Below are 22,749 nucleotides of genomic sequence, written 5' to 3' on the forward strand. Positions count from 1 at the left end.
GGGTTTGTTTTTTTTTTTTTTTTTTTGGGCTGATCATCAATGAATTTATACACAGTCTTCTTAATTCTTGGGTAATGTTGCATTAATTGTGTGCGGAGTCATCATTTCCTCTGAATATTCTCCCTTCTAACTAATCTAGATAGAATCAGATGAGAGAAATCTTAACATATATGTACAAATGAGCATTATCTGTTTCTTCCAGCCATAAAGTGCTATAACATTTTCTATAGGCCCAGTACACCTGCATTAATATGCAAAATTCTCCTGATAGACCAAAGCAGTAGTCTAGAATCCTTTGGTATAATTCCCCTTGAAAAATGAAAGGGGAATGCCTTCCTAGCCCCATCTTCCTATGTAATTGCTCAAAACTGTCTTTTGGGATTCCCTGGATTCATACCCTATCTACATAGATAGCGGCAGGCTCTGTCTGAGTCAGAGTTACTTGTTTTATGCACCGTGTCTAGCACATACGAGGTGCTCAGATGCTTACTGAATGATTATCAGAGACCTTCTGAAACAAAAGCAGCCCCAGTTGTGGAAAATGCATGGCTCAACATGTCGAGTCCTTTTCATCTCAGTGACCTGTAACCATGGAAACGGTGGGTGCCAGCACTCATGCGAGGACACCGCTGAAGGCCCCGAGTGTAGCTGCCATCCACAGTACAAGATGCATGCAGATGGGAGGAGCTGCCTCGGTGAGTGACCCCGATACTTGGTAAGGATCTGCCCACCCATAACCCTAACCATAACCCTAACAATAACCTCTAAACCCTAACCTTAACCCCTAACCCCTAAACTTAACCCTAACCCCTAATCCTCTAGCCTCTAGTCCCATAACCCCCTAACCCCTAACCCTGCCCCTGACTATGAATGGTGTTTAGCACCAGGTTCAGGGTGCTCCTGGTCCATTTGCCTCCAAGCAGGTCCCGTGCTACCTTACACGTGACAGTGGGAGTGAGTGGTCTAGTCCTGAGAGGGGGTCTCTCTCTCTCTTCCTGTGCCACCGCGGAAAGCCCTTTCTCTCCTAGATGAGGGGGCTCCTGAAGATGGTATTCTGAGGCCTGGGACATTGCATCCTAAGGGGCCAGGGCAATGTGAAGTTAAAGCTAGCCATTTGTGATGACTCAGTGGCCATCATGGTGAGCAGAAGACAGGGTTGCATTTTTCTGTCAGGATGCCAATCCTGTACTTCGTGGCATATCTTTCCCTAGCTCCATTTAGAGGTTCCCAGGCCCAAGATTCTTTTTGTCCTGGACTAAGGGCATTGGAGGGAATCTGAAACTTGCATTCCCTGGTGTCTCTGGTCACTGCCATATGCTTCAAAAATCTTTTCCAATGTTAACTAAGGCTCTGTGGCCATGTAACCGGCCTTGTTCCCCACAGAGCCTCATTACAACACATTATTACTGAGCGAACAGAGTCACGTATCCTCCATTGTTCTCACGTCTGGGGTTTCAGCAGAAGTTGTGCAGGGATGAGTAATCTGACTCGTTCGCTCTGCGAACTGTCCTCTTTGGTGTCTCTTACAGAGCGAGAAGACTCTGCTCCGGAGGGGACAGAGAGCAATGCCACGCTGGTGGTGGACGGCGACAAGCGGGTGAAGCGGCGGCTGCTTATGGGTAGGCGCCTTCCCCACCCTTCCCTGGCCACTGGCGTTGACCCTCTCCCTCCCTCATTTACTCCCTCAGGCCTGCACTTGGGGCCCATACCCCCACAGACCAGCTGGACCAGGGTCAGCAGCTCCTGTCAAGCCACGTGTGTCTGCTCTTCCCCCACTGCTGTCAGTCAGTCCCCATCCAAGGACCCGGCAGATGTGGGAAGGGCACCAGCCGCGAGAATGGCCCGGTTAGGGTCCCAGCGCTGCCCCCACCTGGCGAACGGCCCTGAGCCTGTGTCTTGGGTCTTTCAACTGGGGATCGTAAAACCTACCTCTTAGGGTTCTCAGCAAGCTCAGTGAGGATGATAATGTGGGGAAGTGCCCAGAGTCCGATGCCTGGGACTTCATAGGTGGTCAGTGAATGTCGGCTCCCGTTCTTCTGAGCGGCTGTGACCAGGGAGGCACTTTGGGCCGTCCCTAGCTCAGCATGGCCATGTGTCTGGGGTTCTTGTCAGCGACGTCCTTATCTCTCTGCCTTCAGCCCGCGTTGCTGACAAAAGAGATGAATGCAGAAAAGCGGCACTTGGCAGTGGGGTGTGGGAGGGTCCGCCGGCAGAGCTGGAGACGCGAGCAGACGTAGAGGCCGTGGCTGTGGGGGCGGCCGTCAGATCCCTGGGCGCGTTATTATTCTGGAGAAAGCGTGGTTTGACTGGAACAAAGCCGACTTTTTGATAGCTTCTAGATTTAACAGGTAATATACTGGGCAGCCACTGGTTACGAGGCACGTGACATTTCTGAGCTCTTTTCTGCCCTCTTAAAGTTATCTTTAATTGTGTTAAGTTAAAATACTACATATGAACAATATAAAAAAAACCTTAAGAACCTAATTAGTGCTATTCAGCTTGTAATGAAATGTCATTTCCTTGCTTCAGAACTTCCCTTTCCAGAGGTTGCAATTTCCATTTCTCCCAGTTGTTTCTTCTTCTCACTCCCCTTCCCCCATATTTCTGAAGACTGAATACAATTATTTCTCTTTTTCTTGTTTTATTATATTATACACTTATTTCCTGATATGACAGTTTTGGATATTAGCTGGGACTTCTTACTCCAGAGCACACGAGTTTTAGCTCTCTTCTGCCCCCTCCCCCAATGCACGCACTCTCCCTCTCCACACCTTTACTGCAGTTCTATCACTGTTGAAATCAACATTGCATATTTACATCGTCGTGACTGTGAGTGTCTAAATGTGAGTCACCCCCACCATGTAGTGTGCTGTGATTATTATTGTCTTTGTTTGCCTAGGTTTCCAAGTACCTCTTACCAGTTCTTTTGCAAATCTTGAGCAGAGTTCTAAAATCCTTTCAATGTGTTCAAATACAGCAATCAACTTACTAATTCCATTTCTTAAAAAGTGTTTTCTGGGGGCACCTGGGTGGCTCAGTCAGTTAAGCATCTGCCTTCAGCTCAGGTCATGATCTCAGGGTCCTGGGATCAAGCCCCTCACTGGGCTCCCTGCTGAGCAGGGAGCCTGCTTCTCCCCCTGCCCCTACCCCTTACTCATGCTCTCTCTCACTGTGTTTCATGCACTCTCAAATAAATAAATAAAATCTTTTTTTTTTTTTTTTCCTGAGTGTTCCTCTGTTCTAGAGGGGCCTGACCCCAGGGCTGGCTGCACATCTCTCATCCCAGTCTTCCAGCTAGCTCCAGCCTGGGAATCCCCTTCACCTTGCTCCGTGTCTGTGGATCCCATGTCTTCCCTGCTGTTATTTCATGTGGGTAGGTATAGGTTGTTAAAAACCTCCCATGCCTGGAAATGCCTTTTACTCTATTTTTATTGAGCATCTGGCTCAGTATAGAATTCAGAGTTGTGAGTAGTAGAGGTGTGAGTGCTTTACTGTTTTCAAGGATTCAGTGTTGTTCCAAGAAGTCTGAAGTCCTTTTTATTCTTGATCCTTTGAATGGAACCCATGAAAGTTTCTCTCCAGTTGTTTTCAGGGTTTTCTCCTTGTCCCTGGTGGTCTGAAATTTCACCTCATGATGGGACTTTTCCCACTTGTTGTGCCGAATGGCTTTCTGAATGGACAGTTGAGCACCCTGGTTCTGAGAGAGTTCCTTACATTTTTTTCTTTGATAATTTTCTTTAAAAAAATTATTAATTAATTAATTAATTTAATTTGACAAAGAGAAAGAGGGAGTGAGAGCAGGAACACAAGCAGGGGGAGTGAGAGAGAGAGAAGCAGTCTTCCTATGGAACTGGGAGCCCGACATGGGCCTCAATCCCAGGACCCTGGGATCATGACCCAAGCCAAAGGCAGATGCTTAAAGACTGAGCCACCCAGATGCCCCTCTTTGATAAATTTTCTTCACTACATATTCCCTATTCTTTCTCTCCAAAACTTCTGTCAGTTGACTGTTTTAACTCCGCTAATTTTTCTTCTCTTAACTTTAATTTTTGTTCTACTTCCTAGGAGATTTTTTATCTTCTTTCTTCTAACCCTCTACAGGATCCTTTTTAAATTTCTGCTTTCATATTTTAACTTTTTAAAAATGTTACGTAAGTCTTCTGTTGGAGACGCCTATTCATATTTCATGAATGCTTTCCTTAGCTCTCTGGGGAAATTAGTCATGAGATTTTTAAAACTTTTCTCTTGTTTCTTGTATTGTCTTTGTTTCTTCCAAGTTTCCTTTTCCCTATTCATTTGATTGGGTGTGTTTATTTAATATTAAAGGCCTTCCTGGAGGCACCTGGGTGGCTCAGTGGGTTGAGGCCTCTGCCTTCGGCTCGGGTCATGGTCCCAGAGTCCTGGGATCGAGCCCCTCGTCGGGCTACCTGCTCAGCAGGGAGCCAGCTTCCTCCTCTCTCTCTGCCTGCCTCTCTGCCTACTTGTGATCTCCGTCTGTCAAACAAATAAATAAAATCTTTAATAATAAAAAAAAAGGCCTTCCTGAAATGTCTGGTGATTCTAGGCTGACTCTTCATATTTAATAGTGAAATACTAAAAAGTTAACTGAGTGTTCTACCAGCCAATAGGCTTTAAACTTGGATGACTAGACAGCGACTTAGCCATTTCATTTGGAGACCCTGAAATGCCAGTGTCTCAATTTCTTTTCTCTTGGCCAGGCCAGCTGAGGTGGAGAGGAATCATTCAGTCTCCTGCCGAGGGGACATAGACTTGACCACCAGTGATTCTGGAGCTGGGGAGGTGGGGGTAGTGGGGGGAGGCTTTGAGATATCTCTTTTCAGGGTACAGACTTTCACCTGACAGTGTTCCTCCTCCCTCCTGCTCTTCCTGGTATCCTTGAGTCTAGTGCTTCTCTGGTCCCACTTCTCCAGAAGATGAATTTCTCTGCTGTGGCCCAAATAGGGAAGGGGTAGTCACTTGGCTGTGGAATTTAGAAGGGGCTCTGAGGGTTTACCCATTTGTTATATAGACATATAATCAATCTTCCTATTTTTAACTTCTTCCTCACATCTGCCTCTAGGGTAAGTTAGCAACTCCAATTCCTGGGCCTTTCTGGGGTTCTGTGGCTCACCTGAGCTTACCATTTGTTGGCACCCCCTCTGCAGACTGCTAGGGTTTAGCTTTCTGCTATGTCCATTACTGCCCCTCCTTGATATGCCACTTCCAGAATATTTGACATTTTTCCTCTATTGTCTTTGCTTCCATTTTCTTCGTCATTAGGGATTTATACTTTTATTTAATTTTTTTCGAAGATTTTATTTATTTATTTGACAGAGATATAGAGCACAAGTAGGCAGACAGTCAGGCAGGGGCAGAGAGAGAAGCAGGCTCCCTGCTGAGCAAGGACCCCCCCCCCACCCCCACCCCAGGGGGACACGATCCCAGGACCCTGAGATCATGACCTGAGGTGAAGGCAGAGGTTTAACTGACTGAGCCACCCAGGCGTCCTGGATTTATACTTTTAATTTTAAACATTTTAATTTTACTATAGTTAACATACAGTGTTATATTAGTTTCAGGTGTATAATATAGTGATTCAGCACTTCTATATATGACCCAGTACTCAACACAAGAGCCCACCTTAATCCCCATCACCTATTTCACCCATCCCCCCTCCCAACCTCCCCTCTGGTGACCATCACTTTGTTCTCTGTAGTTAAGAGTCTGTTTCTTGGGGCACCTGGGTGGCTCAGTGGGTTAAAGCCTCTGCCTTTGGTCCAGGTCATGATCCCAGGGTCCTGGGATCGAGCCCCACATCGGGCTTTCTGCCCAGCAGCAAACCTGCTTCCTCCTCTCTCTCTGCCTACTTGTGATCTCTCTGTCAAATAAATAAATAAAATCTTTTAAAAAAAAAAGAGTCTGTTTCTTGGCTTCTTTCCCTCTTTTTTTCCGTTGCTCATTTGTTTTGTTTCTTAAATTCCACACAATGAGTGAAAGCGTATGTTATTTTTCTTTCTCTGACTGATTTCACTTAGCATAATACTCTCTAGCTTCATCTGTGTCATTGCAAATGGCAAGAGTTCATTCTTTTTTATGGCTGAGTAATATTCCATTGTATATATAAAATACCTCTTCTTCATCCATTCATCAATCAGTGGACACTTGGGCTGTTTCCATACTTTGGCTATTGTAGATCGTGCTGCTATAAACATTGGGGGTCAGTGCATGTATCCTTTTGAACTAGTGTTTTCATATTTGGGGGGTAAATACCCAGTAGTGCAATTGCTGGATCATAGGGTAGTTCTATTTTTAACATTTTGAGGAAACTCCATACTGTTTTCCACAGTGGCTATACCAGTTCTTAAGGATTTATACTTTAGGGGCACCTGGGTGGCTCAGTGGGTTAAGGCTCTGCCTTCGGCTCAGGTCATGGTCCCAGGGTCCTGGGATCGAGCCCCACATTGGGCTCTCTGCTCAGCAGGAACCTGGCTTCTCCCTCTCTCTCTGCCTGCCTCTCTGCCTACTTGTGATTTCTCTCTGTCCAATAAATAAATAAAATCTTTTTTAAAAAAAGGATTTATCATTGGGGAGGGTATGTGCTATGATGAGTGCTGTGAAGTATGTAAACCTGGCGATTCACAGACCTGTACTCCTGGGGATAAAAATACATTATATGTTTATAAAAAAATTAAAAATTAATAAAAAATTAAAAAAGGAATTTATACTTTAAAAAATCTATTTACTCTCATGTTAGGTTTTGAGAGGAAACAGAGATAAACCTACTCTATCTGGCATATTTAATTAGAACTAAGCTTTCCCTCCAAGCCTCTACATTGAGGTAGCTATGGAAGTAAAATCAGTAAGTAAAACTAGAAGGACATTTGCTCATTGTTTCTCTTCTCTATAGATGCGACTTACCAACAGTGGCTGATTTTTCATGTACTTCTGACCATTCTTTCTCCTTTCAGGGAAAGGTAAACCCCTAATCTGAGTTGACTGACAGCTGCAAGAATGAAGTCATTGTTCTATAGCAAGGGAATGGTTGGAGTAGGCAAAGATTGCCCTCTCTTGCTTTGCCCATTACTCATTTCGAAGGGAGAGGGTTCCGGATTAAGGAAGGACCATCTTTCTTTGCCCTGTTCTGCATTCGCATCTAGCTTTCCAGATGTGGCCACACTGCTCGGGTCAGTGGCTATGGATCAGTAGGAACACGTAGTAGCTTCCGATCTGCCCGTGGAGGGGGGAAAGGCTCAGCAGACTGGAGACACATTTTTAACCTTCTATCAAGCTTCTTTGGGAGATGTCACTCATTTAGGTGGGTGAGAGGAGCTGCACTGGCTCTCCATTTATCTCACCTGCAGGTGGTAGAGACTTGGGCTACAACTGTGAGTGCCCCACAGTGCTTCTTGGCTTCCATGAACTTTGTCAAGCATTAATCCTGCAGTCTTATCATCTCTCCCAGCTGCATCAGCGGTTCTTTAGCAAGCTAACTGTCTTTCTTACCCCCTTGTCAGAAACGTGTGCTGTCAACAATGGAGGCTGCGATCGCACCTGTAAGGATACTTCGACAGGTGTTCATTGCAGTTGTCCCGTGGGATTCACACTCCAGCTGGATGGGAAGACCTGTAAAGGTAGCCTGTGCTTCTCCAAGCTGCTAATGTGTGGGGATAAAGGCAGCTCGTCCCCTCCATACCTCCAGAGAGACTCTAGAAAGCTTATGATTCATATCGGTGGAAGCTTTTCTTCCCTAGGCTAGTGGAAGATTATAATTGAGTAAGCTTAATTAGAGCCAACTTAATTACACTAACTGTTGAGAAGGTCAGCTTCTGCAAACATCAGATAACCCAGGCAGCGGCCTTATTAGAAAAAAGGCAGAAGTTCAAGAAAACATTCATTTGCAGGTAATAATATCAGCATCTCATTAATAACAGCCTAGAGATTATTATAGAAATAACAGCCAAGATTTTTATCCAGAGAACTTAATGAATAGCTGTACAATTAACTTTTACTGATGAATAGAGACCTCAATGACCTGCTAGTATTTCACGGGCAAGAGTACAAAGGCTTGGTTCTTTAACATGATACAAAACAGATAACCAGTTACCAGATGAAACTGAGAGAAGATAGGATTAATTTGAGTATCAGGAATCACTTAAAAGCTTTGAGGCTACTTGATCATCATATAATTTGCCCAAACAAATGTCCTAATTCCTTATAACTTTAATCATTAAACTGGAATGGAAAGTATACCAAAGGGAGCCCCCTTATCTTGAGAGAGACGTGCAAGGATGAGAATAAAACAGGACATTACCATTCTTTCCCCATAACTTGTTTCCTTAATGCTAGCCAAGGATAGCACAAGTCAGAATTCTTGAGGGGCTGAGGCACTTGCCTTTCCCAGTTGGTTCAGCCAAGCAAGAAAACATGTGTAAGATTAAAAACATGAGCAAACACCCTTCCATGCTTTCATGGGTCTGTTTCTGTAACAGAGAGGAACGGAGCACGCACACAGTAGCACGTTAGGGATTTGGGGAAAGGCAGGCCCATTTCCCTCTCTGATTTGCCCATGCTTGCCTGTTACAGATATCGATGAGTGCCAGAGCCGCAATGGAGGTTGCGATCATTTCTGCAAAAACACCGTGGGCAGTTTTGACTGCAGCTGCAAAAAGGGATTTAAATTATTAACAGATGAGAAGTCTTGCCAAGGTATGTGCTGAAACGTAGCCTGGCTATGCAGTGCCCGCTGGTTGGAGCTGAGAAGACGAAACCCCACACTGGCAGAGACTGGCTCCCTGGGCTTCTGGATGGAGTCGTTAATCCAGCCTCCAGCCTCCAGCCCATGCTTCACTTATTTCATCTGTTGGTAGAATAAAAACACTGATGTAGCTCACAAGTGTATTTTGGACATTAAGCTGTTAATGATTAGAGAGCACCTCAAAGCATCCATCTGGTGTGATTACAGCAGAGCTCGCTGCCAGAAATGGCATGGATCACAGAGCGTAAACAGGTTTGCGTTAGGGTGTTGAGATTATGAATAATTTCTCTCTTCTAAATTTTCCTTTAGTTTTGTGGATTTTATGACAAAACTCGGTGGCAAAAATATGTAGATTCTGTTAACATACCTTACTTTTTCCTAGCGAAAAGTTGGGATTAACCCATAATCAAGGTCATGTACCGGTTGCTCTCTTCCTTATAGCCCTTGTTTTAATGACCAACCAGCCTTTGGGGCCTAGGGAGAGGCGCTGAGGAGAGGGAGGGAGGGGACTGAGTGGAGGCAATGCTGGTTGGTTTTCGGGCAGTGTTACAGACCTCCTCTTAGATGCCTTACTCCCACACAAGGGGTGTCAAGGAAACATTTTTGGGGACCAGTTCTTGTTATTAATAACTCTTTGGGGTGGTGGTAAGCTGTGTTGAATGCGAGGCGTGATTGATATTTTCAGATGAGCACCTTTTATGTCCCATGGATATACCAGAAGCCGCTCTCAGGAAAGATGTGCTGTCATGTAGTCTTGTTCCATTTCTGGGAATAAGAACAGCCTAAATTATTTTGTTAGAAATCCCAGAATTAAAATCAGAAAATAATATCTACTCTCACCTCGGGTAATAAAAATGTAACATTACCTTTTTTTTTAATCTTACAGTGTGTGAATTAGGTTTCTCTCTTCCTTTTTTTTTTCTTTCTCTTAATACATAATTTGTCAGGCAGTTCAAGTATAGCCCCGTTCAAATTCAACAAGTTCATTCTAGATGACTATTGCACGGCTTTCTTTCATTGTACTTGGAAAGCAAATTTGATGTTCCACATAATGTTTCAGAATGTATAGAGCCAGAAATACTGTTTAAGCTGTGTAAACATATTAAAAAGAAATTAGAAAAGTGATCTCATTATTTTTGGCAAAGCAACAGCCCGTCATTGGCAGCCAAAGCCAGCTACTGAACAGTCCACTTTCTCGACAACTGGCTAATGTTAATAACAGAATTCATAGAGTAACATCAATTACTAGGAAAGAAATGGACTTTTTCTTATTTTTCACTGATTGGTCTTGGTAGAAAGAATATTTTCACAAAACAGATTTACTGAAGAAACTGCCAGGATTTCTGGGAAAAGCTAGTGAGAAAGAGGTTTTGTAAGAATTTGCCCTTTTTAATTTCATTTCTTCATCCCTCCAGTTCCTTCCAAATGCTTGTTTTTTATTAACATAGTTTCTTATGGCACATTTGATGTTGAAAAAGAGATCTAGCTCTGGGATAGCTGGCTTCCACTGAGTTCTGCACTGGTCCTGGTTTATCCATCTGGAGATGCAAGTCGTAACTCTGTTAAAACCCTCCAAAGCGTTGAGGAAGTGAGCACTGAAATTCTAGTCTACAGGAAAGATGTGGGGACCAGACCAGGGAAGAAGAGATGATTAGACAAAGGCAGTCTCCTAAGCTAGTTTCCAGGACCCTGGCCCAGCCAGCAAAGCCTCCACATTGGACCAGGACAGGAGGGGCCCTGTGGGGCTGAACCATGGCAGAAGAACAAAGACTAGGGATTGGTCAACAGGATCGAGTTTGGAGTTTAATCACCAAATTTTAGTGTCTGTGATAGAAAATCACTGAGGATGTTAGTGTTCATGCATTCTTTTAGTGCAGAGGACATTAAAACCCAGTTGGCCTCTTGGGGCCCAAAGACTAATTCTGGAAAGATAAGAACCAGATTTATTTCCAACCCCCAGCTGTTTTCTCCTTTCCATTTGCTATAGCTCATGTAATCAGTACTGTTGTTTTACCAATAGTGATGTAACAACAGCAATGCACGGGTTAGCTTATCATTTGCAAACCCTTTTAAGGAATGTTATCTCATTTAGCTTCATTTAAATATTTTAAATTACTCAGCCCTGCGGATAAGCATGGGATAGAGAGAAACTAACTGAGCTTAAAGGCAACTGCAATTTACAACAGAATTTAGAAATAAGGATTCTGATTGTGAGTTTACTTACTATAGGCTGCTCAACATTTTCTGTAACACAAGCGAACAGGAGAATTGATGGACACGGTTAAAATTCTGTTTACATTGTTTTTCTCGTTGGGCAGTGAGTGGAGTTATAAACCTGTTCTTTGTACTCACCCCTCAGCGTTGGTGCCAGCTCCCCTCTCCCTTTGACAATTACAGATGTGGATGAATGCTCTTTGGATAGGACCTGTGACCACAGCTGCCTCAACCACCCTGGAACATTCACATGTGCTTGCAACAAAGGGTTCACCCTCTATGGCTTCACCCACTGTGGAGGTGAGCAGAAGGCCCCTCTAGAGGCAGGGGAGGTTGGTCCTGCCGGGGATACGGCCCTACCTCCCACAGTTTCCCCAGGTCCTGGTCAAGTTTCCTATATTGGGGAATGAATGGGACATTTTAGTACAGCAGTAGTGAGTTCATCGACTCAAGGGAAGCATCTGCTAAGGGCTTAAAAACATTGATCTCTATTCACATTGATCCCTTTAACATGTTACATTACGGAGCAGAGAGAAGAACTGAGCTAATCAACTGCGAACTCTTTATTGACTTTATTGATGTAGTATATTCAGACCGTGAGAGGCTCTCTCAGGAGCTGATACCCTGTCTATTGGAACCTCCCCGTGAATCATAAAGTCACAGTCCTCAGAGAGACTTGGCAGGGCATCAACCATTTCCACAGCCTTGCTGTGCCCAAGAACCAGCTGAGAAGCCTGTTTCAAGATCTGAGCTGATCTTTGAGCTGGAAGTGGACCATCGACTCCCATCTGTCTGTGCTGTGCCCATGTAGCCCTGTGTTCTGATGTCATCTGTCCTGCTGCTCATGTAGACTATGGCATAAATTGGATTTGACCTCAAATGACTCCCACCCTGCCTCCCATGATCATCAGGTTCATTCAACGATCTTTCAGAATACAGATTCAGATTCTGATTCAGAATGGGCTATGGCTTCCACGGTAATCCTGAGTATCCCGAGTATTTGGGAACCCGGGGCTTAAATACTTCCTGCCCAATTCTTGTATCCTGTGCTTAAGAAGAACAGATAGCAGTGATTTGGTGTAGATAGCATCGTCTCTCCTCCTTTTCAATATATCCTTGGCATGGCTACACACATCCTCTTCTAGTCCATCAGGAAACCCCAAGGATGTGTGACCTGAATACGGATGTGTGTCTGGGTTTTGGGTGGAGCTGTCTTCCAGCCTGGACTCAGTCTTGGGTACATGGGGATTGAAGCAAGTAATTCCCCTCTCTATAATTCAACTACTGAATATGAACTGTCCAGTGAGGAGTCCTAAGTCTGTCTCCCTTAGCATGTAGCCCAGGGGGATGGTAGGACTTCACATCGGAGGCCTGTGCAATGTTTGAGTTTGGACACGTGGAAGTGGAGGGTGTCCCCTTCTGAGTATCCTTAATGGGGGAAAGGTTTTGTCCAGAATGGAACTTGAGACCATCTTGGTGAAGTGCGTGCCAGGAAACCCACAGAGTGGGGAGCGGGGTCAGTTGGTGCCTAGTGCACATCCTGAAGGCAGCTAGCACCTTCCCTTGGGTTAGTGGGTTTCGACCCTGTGACTTCCCTGCTGCTCCTTCCTCAGGGGATGGATGGCATCAGCCTGGTCCCCAGCGGGCTGCTGTGACAGGAGAGTGCTTTGTTCTGCAGACACTGATGAGTGCAGCGTCAACAACGGGGGCTGTCAGCAGGTCTGTGTGAACACAGTGGGCAGCTACGAATGCCGATGCCACTCCGCATACAAGCTCCACTGGAATAAAAAAGACTGTGTGGGTAAGGGGTCCCGCATCTCTCAGTCCGCAGGCAGCTCTGTCCCCACGGGGCCCGGAGTGCTCCCGCCCTCATCCTGCCCCTGATGCTTCTCCCCTCAGTGGCAGCAGCCGTTCTTGAAATAGTTCAAAAACAGGAGATACTTTACAGGCTCTTCGGTGTTTCCGTCTGTGCTTCTGTGTAGGTTGGAACTCCCTTCTGTTTTCCTGCATGGGAAAAAAAAGAGCATGCAAGTAGCTTCTTTTACCTTGGAGGGAAATAGTGCCCTGTGTCCCGTGTTCTGGGCTGGGTATCAGCCCTCCCTTCTTTCCTTGGGGCCTTGGGTGTCTGGGACTCACCTGGAAGTGTCCTGCTCTTTCTGTAAGTATCTGCTTTTTGTCCTGTCCAGAGGTGAAGGGGGTCCTGCCCACTAGCGTATCACCCTATGTGTCCCTGCATTGCGGTAAGAGTGGCGGAGGAGACAGGTGCTTCCTCAGATGTCACTCGGGCATTCACCTCTCTTCAGGTGAGTGGGTCCCAGTCCCCCGGGCGAGTCCTCATGCCAGGGCCAGGGCTTCCTGGCCATTAAGGTGTCCGATGCCCTCAAAGGGTTTCCAGGTCTTTGGCCAGCTGCCGCTTGACCATCGGGGAAGCTCATGCTTTGAGACCCCACATGCTGGGCATTTGTCTGTGGTTTCTGTGGCATGGGGGGAGGGGAGTGAGTATAGCCACCAGGAGAGACTGTAACCTTGCTTACCTGTTGACAACCCACATTCTGTCTGTCAGGACTGCAAGAGGCCTACTCTGTCGCCTGTGGCTCTTCCTCTTCTCTCAGGAGCAAACAGCAAAAATCAAATGACTCAGCTTTCGGGGGTAATTACCAAATCTGCGTGTTCTCTCTGGGGTTCACTGTGTTAAAAGGGCTTCGTTCTTGGGGTGCTATTCTTGGGCATTGGCTTTATTTTCTTTTCTCTTAATCTCTTCAGTGCTGCAAGCACGTTACAGGCCATTCCTTCCCACTGCCTTGGTGCCTGAAAACTGACTCACCATGTAACCAATATTTACCGAGTGTCCACTGTGAGCTTGGAGGCTCCGTGTTCAGCCCTGGTGGGTCATCCTGTTGGGCAGAGGCCCACAGAGTTCTGGGATCAGGAGACTCAGGTCTCCCAAACTCCCTGTACCTCAAAGGCCCAGCAGGCAGTGTGTGCCTGGAGCACATGGCGTTGGTGGAGATAGACATAGGCATGACAGGGGGCAAACATTCTGGACAGAGAAACAGTCCCAAACCCTTTCTGTTTGTCAGAAGACATAGGATGAAATGTAAAGGATTAAAGTAGCCTTATCCTCCCAGATTTAGAGATCTCTGTAATTACATCATGAGGACATCAATGAGGAAATTATTCTTTTTCTTTTTTTTTTTTTTTAAAGATTTTACTTATTTATTTGAGAGAGAGTGAGAGAGAGAGAGAGCCCAAGTAGAGTGAGGGTCAGAGGGAGAAGCAGCCGAGCAGGAAGCCCAATGTGGCACTCAATCCCAGGACTCCAGGATCATGAGCTGAACCTAAGTCAGATACTTAACTGACTGAGCCACCCAGGTGCTCCTGATTCTTGCTTGATGTCCGTATTACATATATGAGCAGAGCTACAGACACGAACCAGGATAATAATACTCAGATATATTGATCGAGCAGTTAAAATATACCAGCCACTGTATTACAGGACTGAGCTGATTTAATCCATATTGCAGTGCTCAGGGAAGTGTTATCATTCTTCTCATTAATCAGATGAAGAACCTGAGGTTCAGAGAGGTGGAATAATGTACCCCGAGTGACTCAGATAGGACACAGTGGAGTTGGGATTCTGACCAGGATGGGCAAACCGATAGTTACTAGTTATTCAGTTCTTGCTGTGTGCCAGACAGTAGGCTAAGCTATTCTTTTTTTGCATCATCTCATTTAATCCTCATAGTAATATAGGTACTTTAATGTAAATACCCCAATTTTGTCTGTTTTACAGAGGAGGAAACTGAGACTTAGGGAGTTTTAGTAACTTGCTTAAGTTCTCATCACAAGTCAGTGAGCTAGCGTATGAGTCCTGGGCTTTGGCTCCAGAACTTGACATATGGTTAAGACTGATTGTGGGGGGAGAGCAGAATTTTGCACATGAGGCCCTCAAAGTGGGACCTTTGCTGGCCCCCAGAGCCCAGACATCCTAGCCACATTTGGTGAGTGCCATCCCTGTCTGCTCCCTCAAACTTGTCCTCCCAGGAAAGGCTTCTCCAGGAGAATCTGCCCTCCACCTTTTCCCTCAGCAGTTGTGTCCAAATTCGAACTAGGGGATTCTGGTCTTCTTTCTCAGGAAGGCACAAAAGTGGCCTCATAGTTCATTTCAGTGTTGAGGTTGTTTGGGGCCCTCTCTTTATTATATTTGAGCATTGGATTCATCTCAGCTGAAGGAACAAGTGTAACTCTTAGGAGGCTCCTGGCATTCCCAGCCTCAGGGTCATGAGCCAAATCTTTTGTGGTCTCAGGAGAAGAGAGCAGCTCAGGATATGCAGAGTGTGGTGGGACCCAGCCTTGGGATAGTTCGCCATTACCCACCCCATCCGGGTCTTTCCATTCCTTTGCCTCTGAAGGTAACATCTCTCACTTGTTTCTTTCTGAAGATGTCGCCACCATCAGGACAAGTGTAACCTTTAAACTAAATGAAGGCAAGTGTAGTTTGAAAAAGGCTGAGCTGTTTCCCGAGGGTCTGCGACCAGCACTACCAGGTATGGAATCAGATAGCTGGTGTAGGGAGCTTGCTTGCATGTTGGGAAAGGGGCCTGTAACATGCCGAGCCCTTCAGATGAGACCGAACAGTCCAGAATCTCCAGGGACTCTCCCCACAGGAGGAAGAGGAGCCTAGCACCCCTGTGGAGCTCTGGACTTACACTTTAGGGCTTCCTTTACCAGGCACACATGGTGAGCCCTGGAGAAACCCAAGTTCACAGCACTCAGTAAGGGCTTTAAGATGATTGGCGGTTTGTGATTGTATTGGGTTAAATTTTTTAGATCTCAGAGTTTGCTTGGAATATAAGCCAAAGAAATGAGAAAGATTTGGTTCAGATAATCTCTGATGAACAAGGATGTGATATCCAGCTTTCCTGCTGGATCCAGGCTTTGGAGGGAGTGACTCCATTGGCTTCAGCAGAATGAACACCATCCAAGTAGAACTGACCTTGTTGAGGAGAGGAGAACCCAACACTCCTCTCCCCCCAGCTCACATTTCCACTATTATTTCGTAAAATAATTTTAGAGATTAAAAAAATCATGACTCATGTCTTAGGTCTGCTTCTTTCCCCAGTGTACCATCACATAAATCATACGAATAAACATGAGGCTCACTGTAGTTACTTATGAGTGCATATTTTAAGAAACTGAGATGAATTTTGGTACCTCCACTTGATGGAATATTATGTAGCTATTAATTGTGTGTTTTTAAAGAATGTTTACTGACATAGGAAAATTTCTTACAATATAATGAGAGTAAGATTTCGTATGTCTAATACAACCCAGACTGTTAGAAAAAGTGTGAGTAGAAGAAAAAGAAAGGAAGCTAACCATATCATTGTAGTAGTTGTAGCTCAGTGGGGAGATGACAGGAAATTTTCATTTTTTTCTTAAGGATTTTCCAAATTCTCCACAGTGAGCATTTACTTTATTAATTTATTTTAATTATTTTATTTTATTTATTTATTATATAAATATATTTATATATTTATGTTTATTTAATATTATTTATATTTATCATTATATATTCTATATAATATAAATATATTTATATATTATTAATTAATTCAAAATATTTATTTATTTGAGGGGGAGGGGCAAAGGGAGAGGGAGAGAGACTCTCAAGCAGACACCCCACTGAATGTGGAGCCCACATGTGGGCCTTAATCCCATGACCCTGAGATTATGACCGAAATCAAGAGTCAGTTGCTCAATGAACTGAGTCACCCAGGTGCCCCAGAATTTATGCTTTTAGATCACAGGAAAAAAGCATTATTTAAAAATAGTCTTGGTCCTTCATCTCCTTAATGGTATTGCGCTATGTTAATTTCTCAGTGTTGATAAATGTACACAATAATGTAAGATGTTAGCATTGGGGGAAACTTAAAGAGTATATGGGAACTCTCAGTTCTATCTAAGTAACTTTGCTGCAAATCTAAACTTATTTCAAAATAAAAAATTTGAAAATATAGATTTGGGAAAATTCAAAGAGAGGAAGGTTCAAAATGTCTGTTTAGTTTGAGGTTTGAAGTTAGCCTTTTGAAAAGGTAAGGGGACTTTTCCGAGAGTAGGGTGGGGTGAGGTTAATTTGCCCCTCCTTCCTTTGGCTCCTGATGACTTATTGCTTTGAATAGCCTTGTAACGTTGAAGAGGAATGTGATACAGATGACACCTCAGTTGAATAAAGAGTTTAAACTAGAGACAGGTCAGTTGTGTGGATGATACACAGAAGTGCTCTTTGGTTTGGTTCACAGTCATTAGTTAAAAGATTCACTGGAAGCGGAGGTGGGGGGAGAGATGGCCGGAGTCTGGAATGGGGGTGTGCAGAGCCCTGCCTTATGCAACACTTCCTCCCATCCTAGATGCCTTCACGATACTCTTTGATTTCCTAGATGCCTTCTGCCGTATATTGCTCCTGGTTATTTCAAAATGAGACATCACTGTTAATGTGCTTTCCAGCTTCCCTTCGGGTTGGAATTACTCCAAGCTCAGTTTGCCTGAAAGCAGGAGTTGGTTTCCTTTCCACTCCTGTGCTCATTCCCCATTAGAAGCCTCAGCCCCTGCCTGGTACTTCACAGTCTGGCCCTAAGGAAACCAACTGTGAGAACAGAAGCATACCTTAGCAGACCATCAGTTAGGACTGCAAGGCAACCCCGCATCCTGTTTTCCACATAGGGGGCCAGTCAGTTGCACACATCCAGCATTCATCCATGAAAATCATTCTCAAGAGCTAAATTGTTAAGTTATATAGGAGGCTCTTCAAAATTAAAATGTCACCGTGCTCCAAGCTGAGGCTTACAGTGTCTTGGCATCTGGAGTTAATCACTTTGTCCCTTGAGAGTCGTTTTAATGAAATGTTTACTGAGCTCTAGCGAATGTTCAACCGAGTGCTTTGCCAGGATCTGGCTTCCGATCATTTTGTTTCTTCATACAGAGAAGCACATCTCAGTAAAAGAGAGCTTCCACTATGCAAACCTTACATGCAGCTCCAGCAAGCACGTCCCGGGAGCCCCTGGCCGCCCAAGCGCCACTAAGGAAATGTTTATCACTGTTGAGTTTGAACTTGAAACTAACCAAAAGGAGGTGACAGGTTGGTTTGAAAACAGTCTTTGGTGCCAGGCTTCTCACAGCTTGCTCCTTATTCCTTTGCCTTTCACTTTTCATCATCCTTGGCGCGGGGTGGGGGGTGGGGGGCGGGGGGGGCAGGGGGAGTAATGCAACCATTGAAGTATCTCCTGTTTTTTTTTTTGTTTTGTTTTTACTTTTTCACTCCCAAACTAAACCGAATTAGTTTGGAACCTCATGGTATCACATGTTTCCCAAAAACTCAAAGATTCCATTTTGGTCAACCAATTTCTGTTTGAATCAAATGCTGCCCAGCCTGCAAGGTGCCCAGCCCTGGGTCTCCCCCATCTGTCCTCAGGGAGCTGCGGGTGTTGCTAGTAGGTCCTGCAGTGGGTCTGGACATCCTCACTGCTTTGGCCTGACCTCCTCATCCACAGCCATCCCTCTTATTTCCATAGCTTCTTGTGACCTGAGCTGCATCGTCAAGCGAACAGAGAAGCGGCTCCGGAAAGCCATCCGTGCACTCCGGAAGGCTGCCAACAGGGAGCAGTTTCACCTCCAGCTCTCAGGCATGGACCTGGAAGAGGCAAAAAAGTCTCCCAGGACATCTGAACACCGAGTGCAGTCCTGTGGAGTGGGTCAGGGCCGTGCAGGAAACCAATGTGGTGAGTGGCCTGCTGGCCGGGATATTCTTGCCAATGGAACTGTCTTGAACTCTGTAAAGACTCAGGGTCACTAAAAGTGTGGCCCATTCTCCCTGTCTGGGCTCACTCCGGAGAACACTGTGGACACCCACTGTCATTCAGGAACACTATGATGGGGCCTATTGTGTCTGCTGGACCAGGAGCTCCCCAGTGCCTGGCACAGTGTCTGGCTTGTGGTGGGCACTTAATAAACATTTGCCAAATTGAAGAACGGAAAGGAAGAGGTAGGGTGATGAGGAGAGGGAGTGCTGACCTTAAGGGGTCTGAGAGACAGTGGTCTTTAGAGCACATGGTCCTGGGCAGGGGCAGGACTATAGGTGTGAGGCACCCATGAGCCTTCTGCATGCCCCACTGTCAGTTCCCATTATTTTCCTCTAGCCCAGCTCTGGAGGCCATGAACAGTCTCCTGTCCATAGTTTCGTGCAGAGCAAGTCTGGGAGGCCACATGGCAGCCTTATGCGATCTCTGAGCTTCAGCCCAAGACTACTGGTAATGGCAGTACCATATATGGGGGTGTGTGTGTGTGTGTGTGTGCGTGTGTGTGTGTGTGTACATGCATGTGTGTGTGTTTCAGAATTAAGTTTGAGACATGGCATTTGAATAATACCAACTCATGAAGTTCTAGGCAAGGGGAACCTGGGCAAGATGTTGTAGGATGGTCATTCTTGAGACTTGTTTGTTCTGGGCATTTATGGGAGGTTCTACCTTTGTACGTAATCCCTTTATAGGCTCACTTTATAATAATCCTGGAAATGACTTCTTGGGTTTTCATCTGACACAAATACAACATTAAGATGGTACCTGCATTGTCCCATTCAACCCAAACGGTCATCTTTCCAGGCTGGTGTTATTAACTCCACTTAACAGACGAACAAAGTGGAGCTCAGAGGGCTACAGGTTCTTTTGCTCTAGATCACACTGACGATCTGACTCTAGAGCCTGGGCTCTGGACCCAAGTAAGGTGCGTTTGGATAACCAGACCCCTCCAGAATAAATTGATGTCCTTTCTCAAGTGTCATTAGAAGGCCCTAGAAGTAAGACTTAAGCTAAGAAGTAATAAGCCTGTGTTTCTGAAGAAGCAAAGCTGAGCCCAAGGCACTCATTCAGGAGACTTGTCAGCAATAATCCCCCAGCCCAAATCTGTTGCTTTGCCAAACTGTAGTAAAAATCAAGTGTAATTATGCACCAGGGGCTGGTTCTCAAATAGTCTTGACTTTTATTCTAGCTGACTCTCTTTAAAAGAAAGAAAGAAAGAAACAAACCAGCTGGTTGGTTTGTTCTCATTTAAAATTCTAAGAGTTCCAGTTTCCATACCAAAACGGTGATGAGAGTTGGCTGTTATTAACCTACTTTACAGGGTGAGTTGCAGAAAGCTGTCAGGGACAGGCAGGCCAGTCTTCCCACTGGCCCCTTGGAGCTAACCTGGAGCCCCTTCCGCCTTTGCAGTCCTGTTAGGGAGAGGCCTTACAGCCTTGCCAGGAAACCTCCGTGGCCAGTTAAGAAATAAGGCAAAACTAGAGTATTGCCAATACTACCATGACTGTGCTCCTGGGAAAAAGGCCCAGGAATGAGGATCAGGAGTTACTTCACAGAGGCCTCATGACCATGACAGCTTATGAAAAGACGCTGTGGCTGTTGTGTGTGTAAATGTGTCCTGAGATGCTTGTCATGCTAAGTTAAGTTGGATTGTTGCTGAGAGGCAATGCGTCTTGTCGCAAGAGCTCCCTCTAGCAATGGATGACTTTTGTAGCCCCATGGAAACCAGATGCGGTTCACCCTGTCTGATTGCAGTGTTGAAGTTTCTACCATGTAGAGACAACAGCACAAAGAATTACCAGTGAACTTTCTTCCTCCTGCTGAAGGGAGGAGGTGTGTATAAGGAGGGGTTGCATATGTTAATTAAAAAGATGGGGTAACTGGGTGATGGGTATTAAGGAGGGCACATGTGGTGATGAACACTGGGTGTTATACCCAACTAACCATTGAACACTACATCAAAAACTAATGATGTACTATATGTTGGATAATTGAATTTCAATAAAAAAAAAAAAGAAGAAAGTTGCATTGTACACAGGAAAAAAGAAAGACTAGGACTAGGGAGTGAGTAAGTATGCAAGGGCAAGGAGTGTATCTAATATTCTTTATATTCCTGGAGTACTGACTGGTCTTAGAACCTCATAAAGACCAAGCTTACTGGTATTTTCTGAACTCTGGATGGTACATACAGTGGAGCTATGCCTAGGGTAGTTCTTTTTGAAAATTATTTTCAGTGTCAGCCAAAAGGATCCCCCAAAAGCATTTGAAGTCACTGGAAGAACAGATAGAATGGTTACATTTTTCCTTTAAAATATTTTTTGCTTCATTTCCAATTACCAAAATAGTGTATGTTCCAAGTGGTACAGAAACATATACAGTGAGGGTAAAATTTCTCCTAATCCTATTCTTCGGTAAGAATCACTGTCAGTGGGTTCGATGTATTTTTTTTTCATTGTTTTCATGCACATGTAAAAATGAGATTTTATTTATTTATTCAGTAAATATTTATTGAGCACCTACTGTGTGCCAGGTACTATTCTAGGTGCTAGGAATGCAGTAATTAAACAAAAAGGTAAAAATCTTAGGAAGAGGAGGCCAGGTTACAAACCAATAAAGAAGGAACTGTATTGTGGAGCAGATGTGAGGGGTAAAGCAGGGAAGGGGACTAGAAAGTAGCAGAGCAGGAAAAGGGCTGAGGAGGAATATATCCCCCCAAATGTAGACTATGGTCGGGGACGGTGGTTGTTGCAGAGTCACTTGGACCCAGATGTGAGAGATGGAAGGAAGCAAGCTATGGGGATATCTGGGGAAGAGTCCCAGGTGAAGGACACAGCAAGTACCTAAAGGCCTGAGGCAAGGGAAAGAAGGCCAGAAAGCTAGCTGAGGGAGCCAGGGGAAGGGAGAAGGTCAGAGCAGTCACCGAGGGCCAGATCATGAGGGAATGGGAAGCAGGGTGAGGCCTCTGACTCTGAATCTGAGTGAGAAACAAAGCCAGTGAAGAGTTTTGAGCAGAAGAGTCACAGGGTTTCTGACTTACGGCTTCAAAGAATAACTTGGGCAGCTATCAGCTGACCTATGAAGAAACCATATTTTAAAAACATTTCTCAATATATGGGGTGCCTGGGTGGCCCAGTCAGTTAAGCATCTGACCCTTGATTTGGGCTAAGGTCATGATTTCAGGGTTGTGAGATCGAGCCCCGCATTGGGCTCCACACTGGGCCTGGAGCTGCTCCGGATTCATATTCTCTCTCTCTCTCTCTCTTGCTGCCCCTCCCCCCACCTTAAAAAATATATCAATACAATTTGAATAGTGCTGGGTTGTGTCTAATGATAGAGTGGATCATGAGCATCCTTCTCATAGAGGAATTACCTTAGTCCTTCTTTTTAAAGCTTCCTAGTCGGTATTTGTTCTAAGATGCCAGTATTTATTAATGACACCCCTGTGGTGAACATTTAATTAAGTTATTCCTAATTTTAAAACTACAAACAATGCTTCAGTGAAGATTTTGTGTGTGTGTGCATGTGGCCAACATGTCTGAAATGTCATAGAAGTCCACTTATAGGCCAAAGACATGCAGACTTAAAACTTTAGTAGATGCTGCCAAATTTTTTTTTTAGATTTTACTCATTTATTTGACAGACAGAGATCACAAGTAGACAGAGAGGCAGGCAGAGATTGAGAGAGAGAGAGAGAGAGGAGGAAGCAGGCTCCTTGCGGAGCAGAGAGCCCAATGTGGGGCTCTGGGACCATGACCTGAGCTGAAGGCAGAGGCTTAACCCACTGAGCCACCCAGGTGCCCCATCATTGATATTTTTAATTTTTGCAATCTAATAAGCAAAAATGATAGTCAAATGTTAACTTGTTTTTCTTAGATTATTTAGTAAAACTGAGTATGCTGTCATATGTCTGTGGCCATTTGGTTTTCT

At 44.9% G+C, this 22,749-nt stretch overlaps 1 protein-coding gene across 6 annotated transcripts in view; it reads left to right on the forward strand.

Annotated features, from left to right (window-relative positions):
• SCUBE2 (signal peptide, CUB domain and EGF like domain containing 2) overlaps nt 1–22,749 on the forward strand; it is a 71,688-nt gene that overhangs the window by 23,084 nt on the left and 25,855 nt on the right. For 5 of the 6 annotated variants that reach the window (XM_046015738.1, XM_046015739.1, XM_046015740.1 and 2 more), the window contains 11 exons: nt 579–695; nt 1,530–1,619; nt 7,515–7,631; nt 8,584–8,706; nt 11,153–11,269; nt 12,648–12,770; nt 13,156–13,272; nt 13,533–13,619; nt 15,412–15,516; nt 17,952–18,107; nt 18,541–18,747. In XM_046015738.1, coding sequence (XP_045871694.1) covers nt 579–695; nt 1,530–1,619; nt 7,515–7,631; nt 8,584–8,706; nt 11,153–11,269; nt 12,648–12,770; nt 13,156–13,272; nt 13,533–13,619; nt 15,412–15,516; nt 17,952–18,107; nt 18,541–18,747 — 1,359 coding nt within the window. The remainder of the gene's footprint in view (nt 1–578; nt 696–1,529; nt 1,620–7,514; nt 7,632–8,583; nt 8,707–11,152; nt 11,270–12,647; nt 12,771–13,155; nt 13,273–13,532; nt 13,620–15,411; nt 15,517–17,951; nt 18,108–18,540; nt 18,748–22,749) is intronic. The other variant, XM_046015743.1, reaches the window with a different exon arrangement.

The sequence above is a fragment of the Meles meles genome, chromosome 8, assembly GCF_922984935.1.
Source record: "Meles meles chromosome 8, mMelMel3.1 paternal haplotype, whole genome shotgun sequence".
Lineage (NCBI taxonomy): Eukaryota > Metazoa > Chordata > Mammalia > Carnivora > Mustelidae > Meles > Meles meles.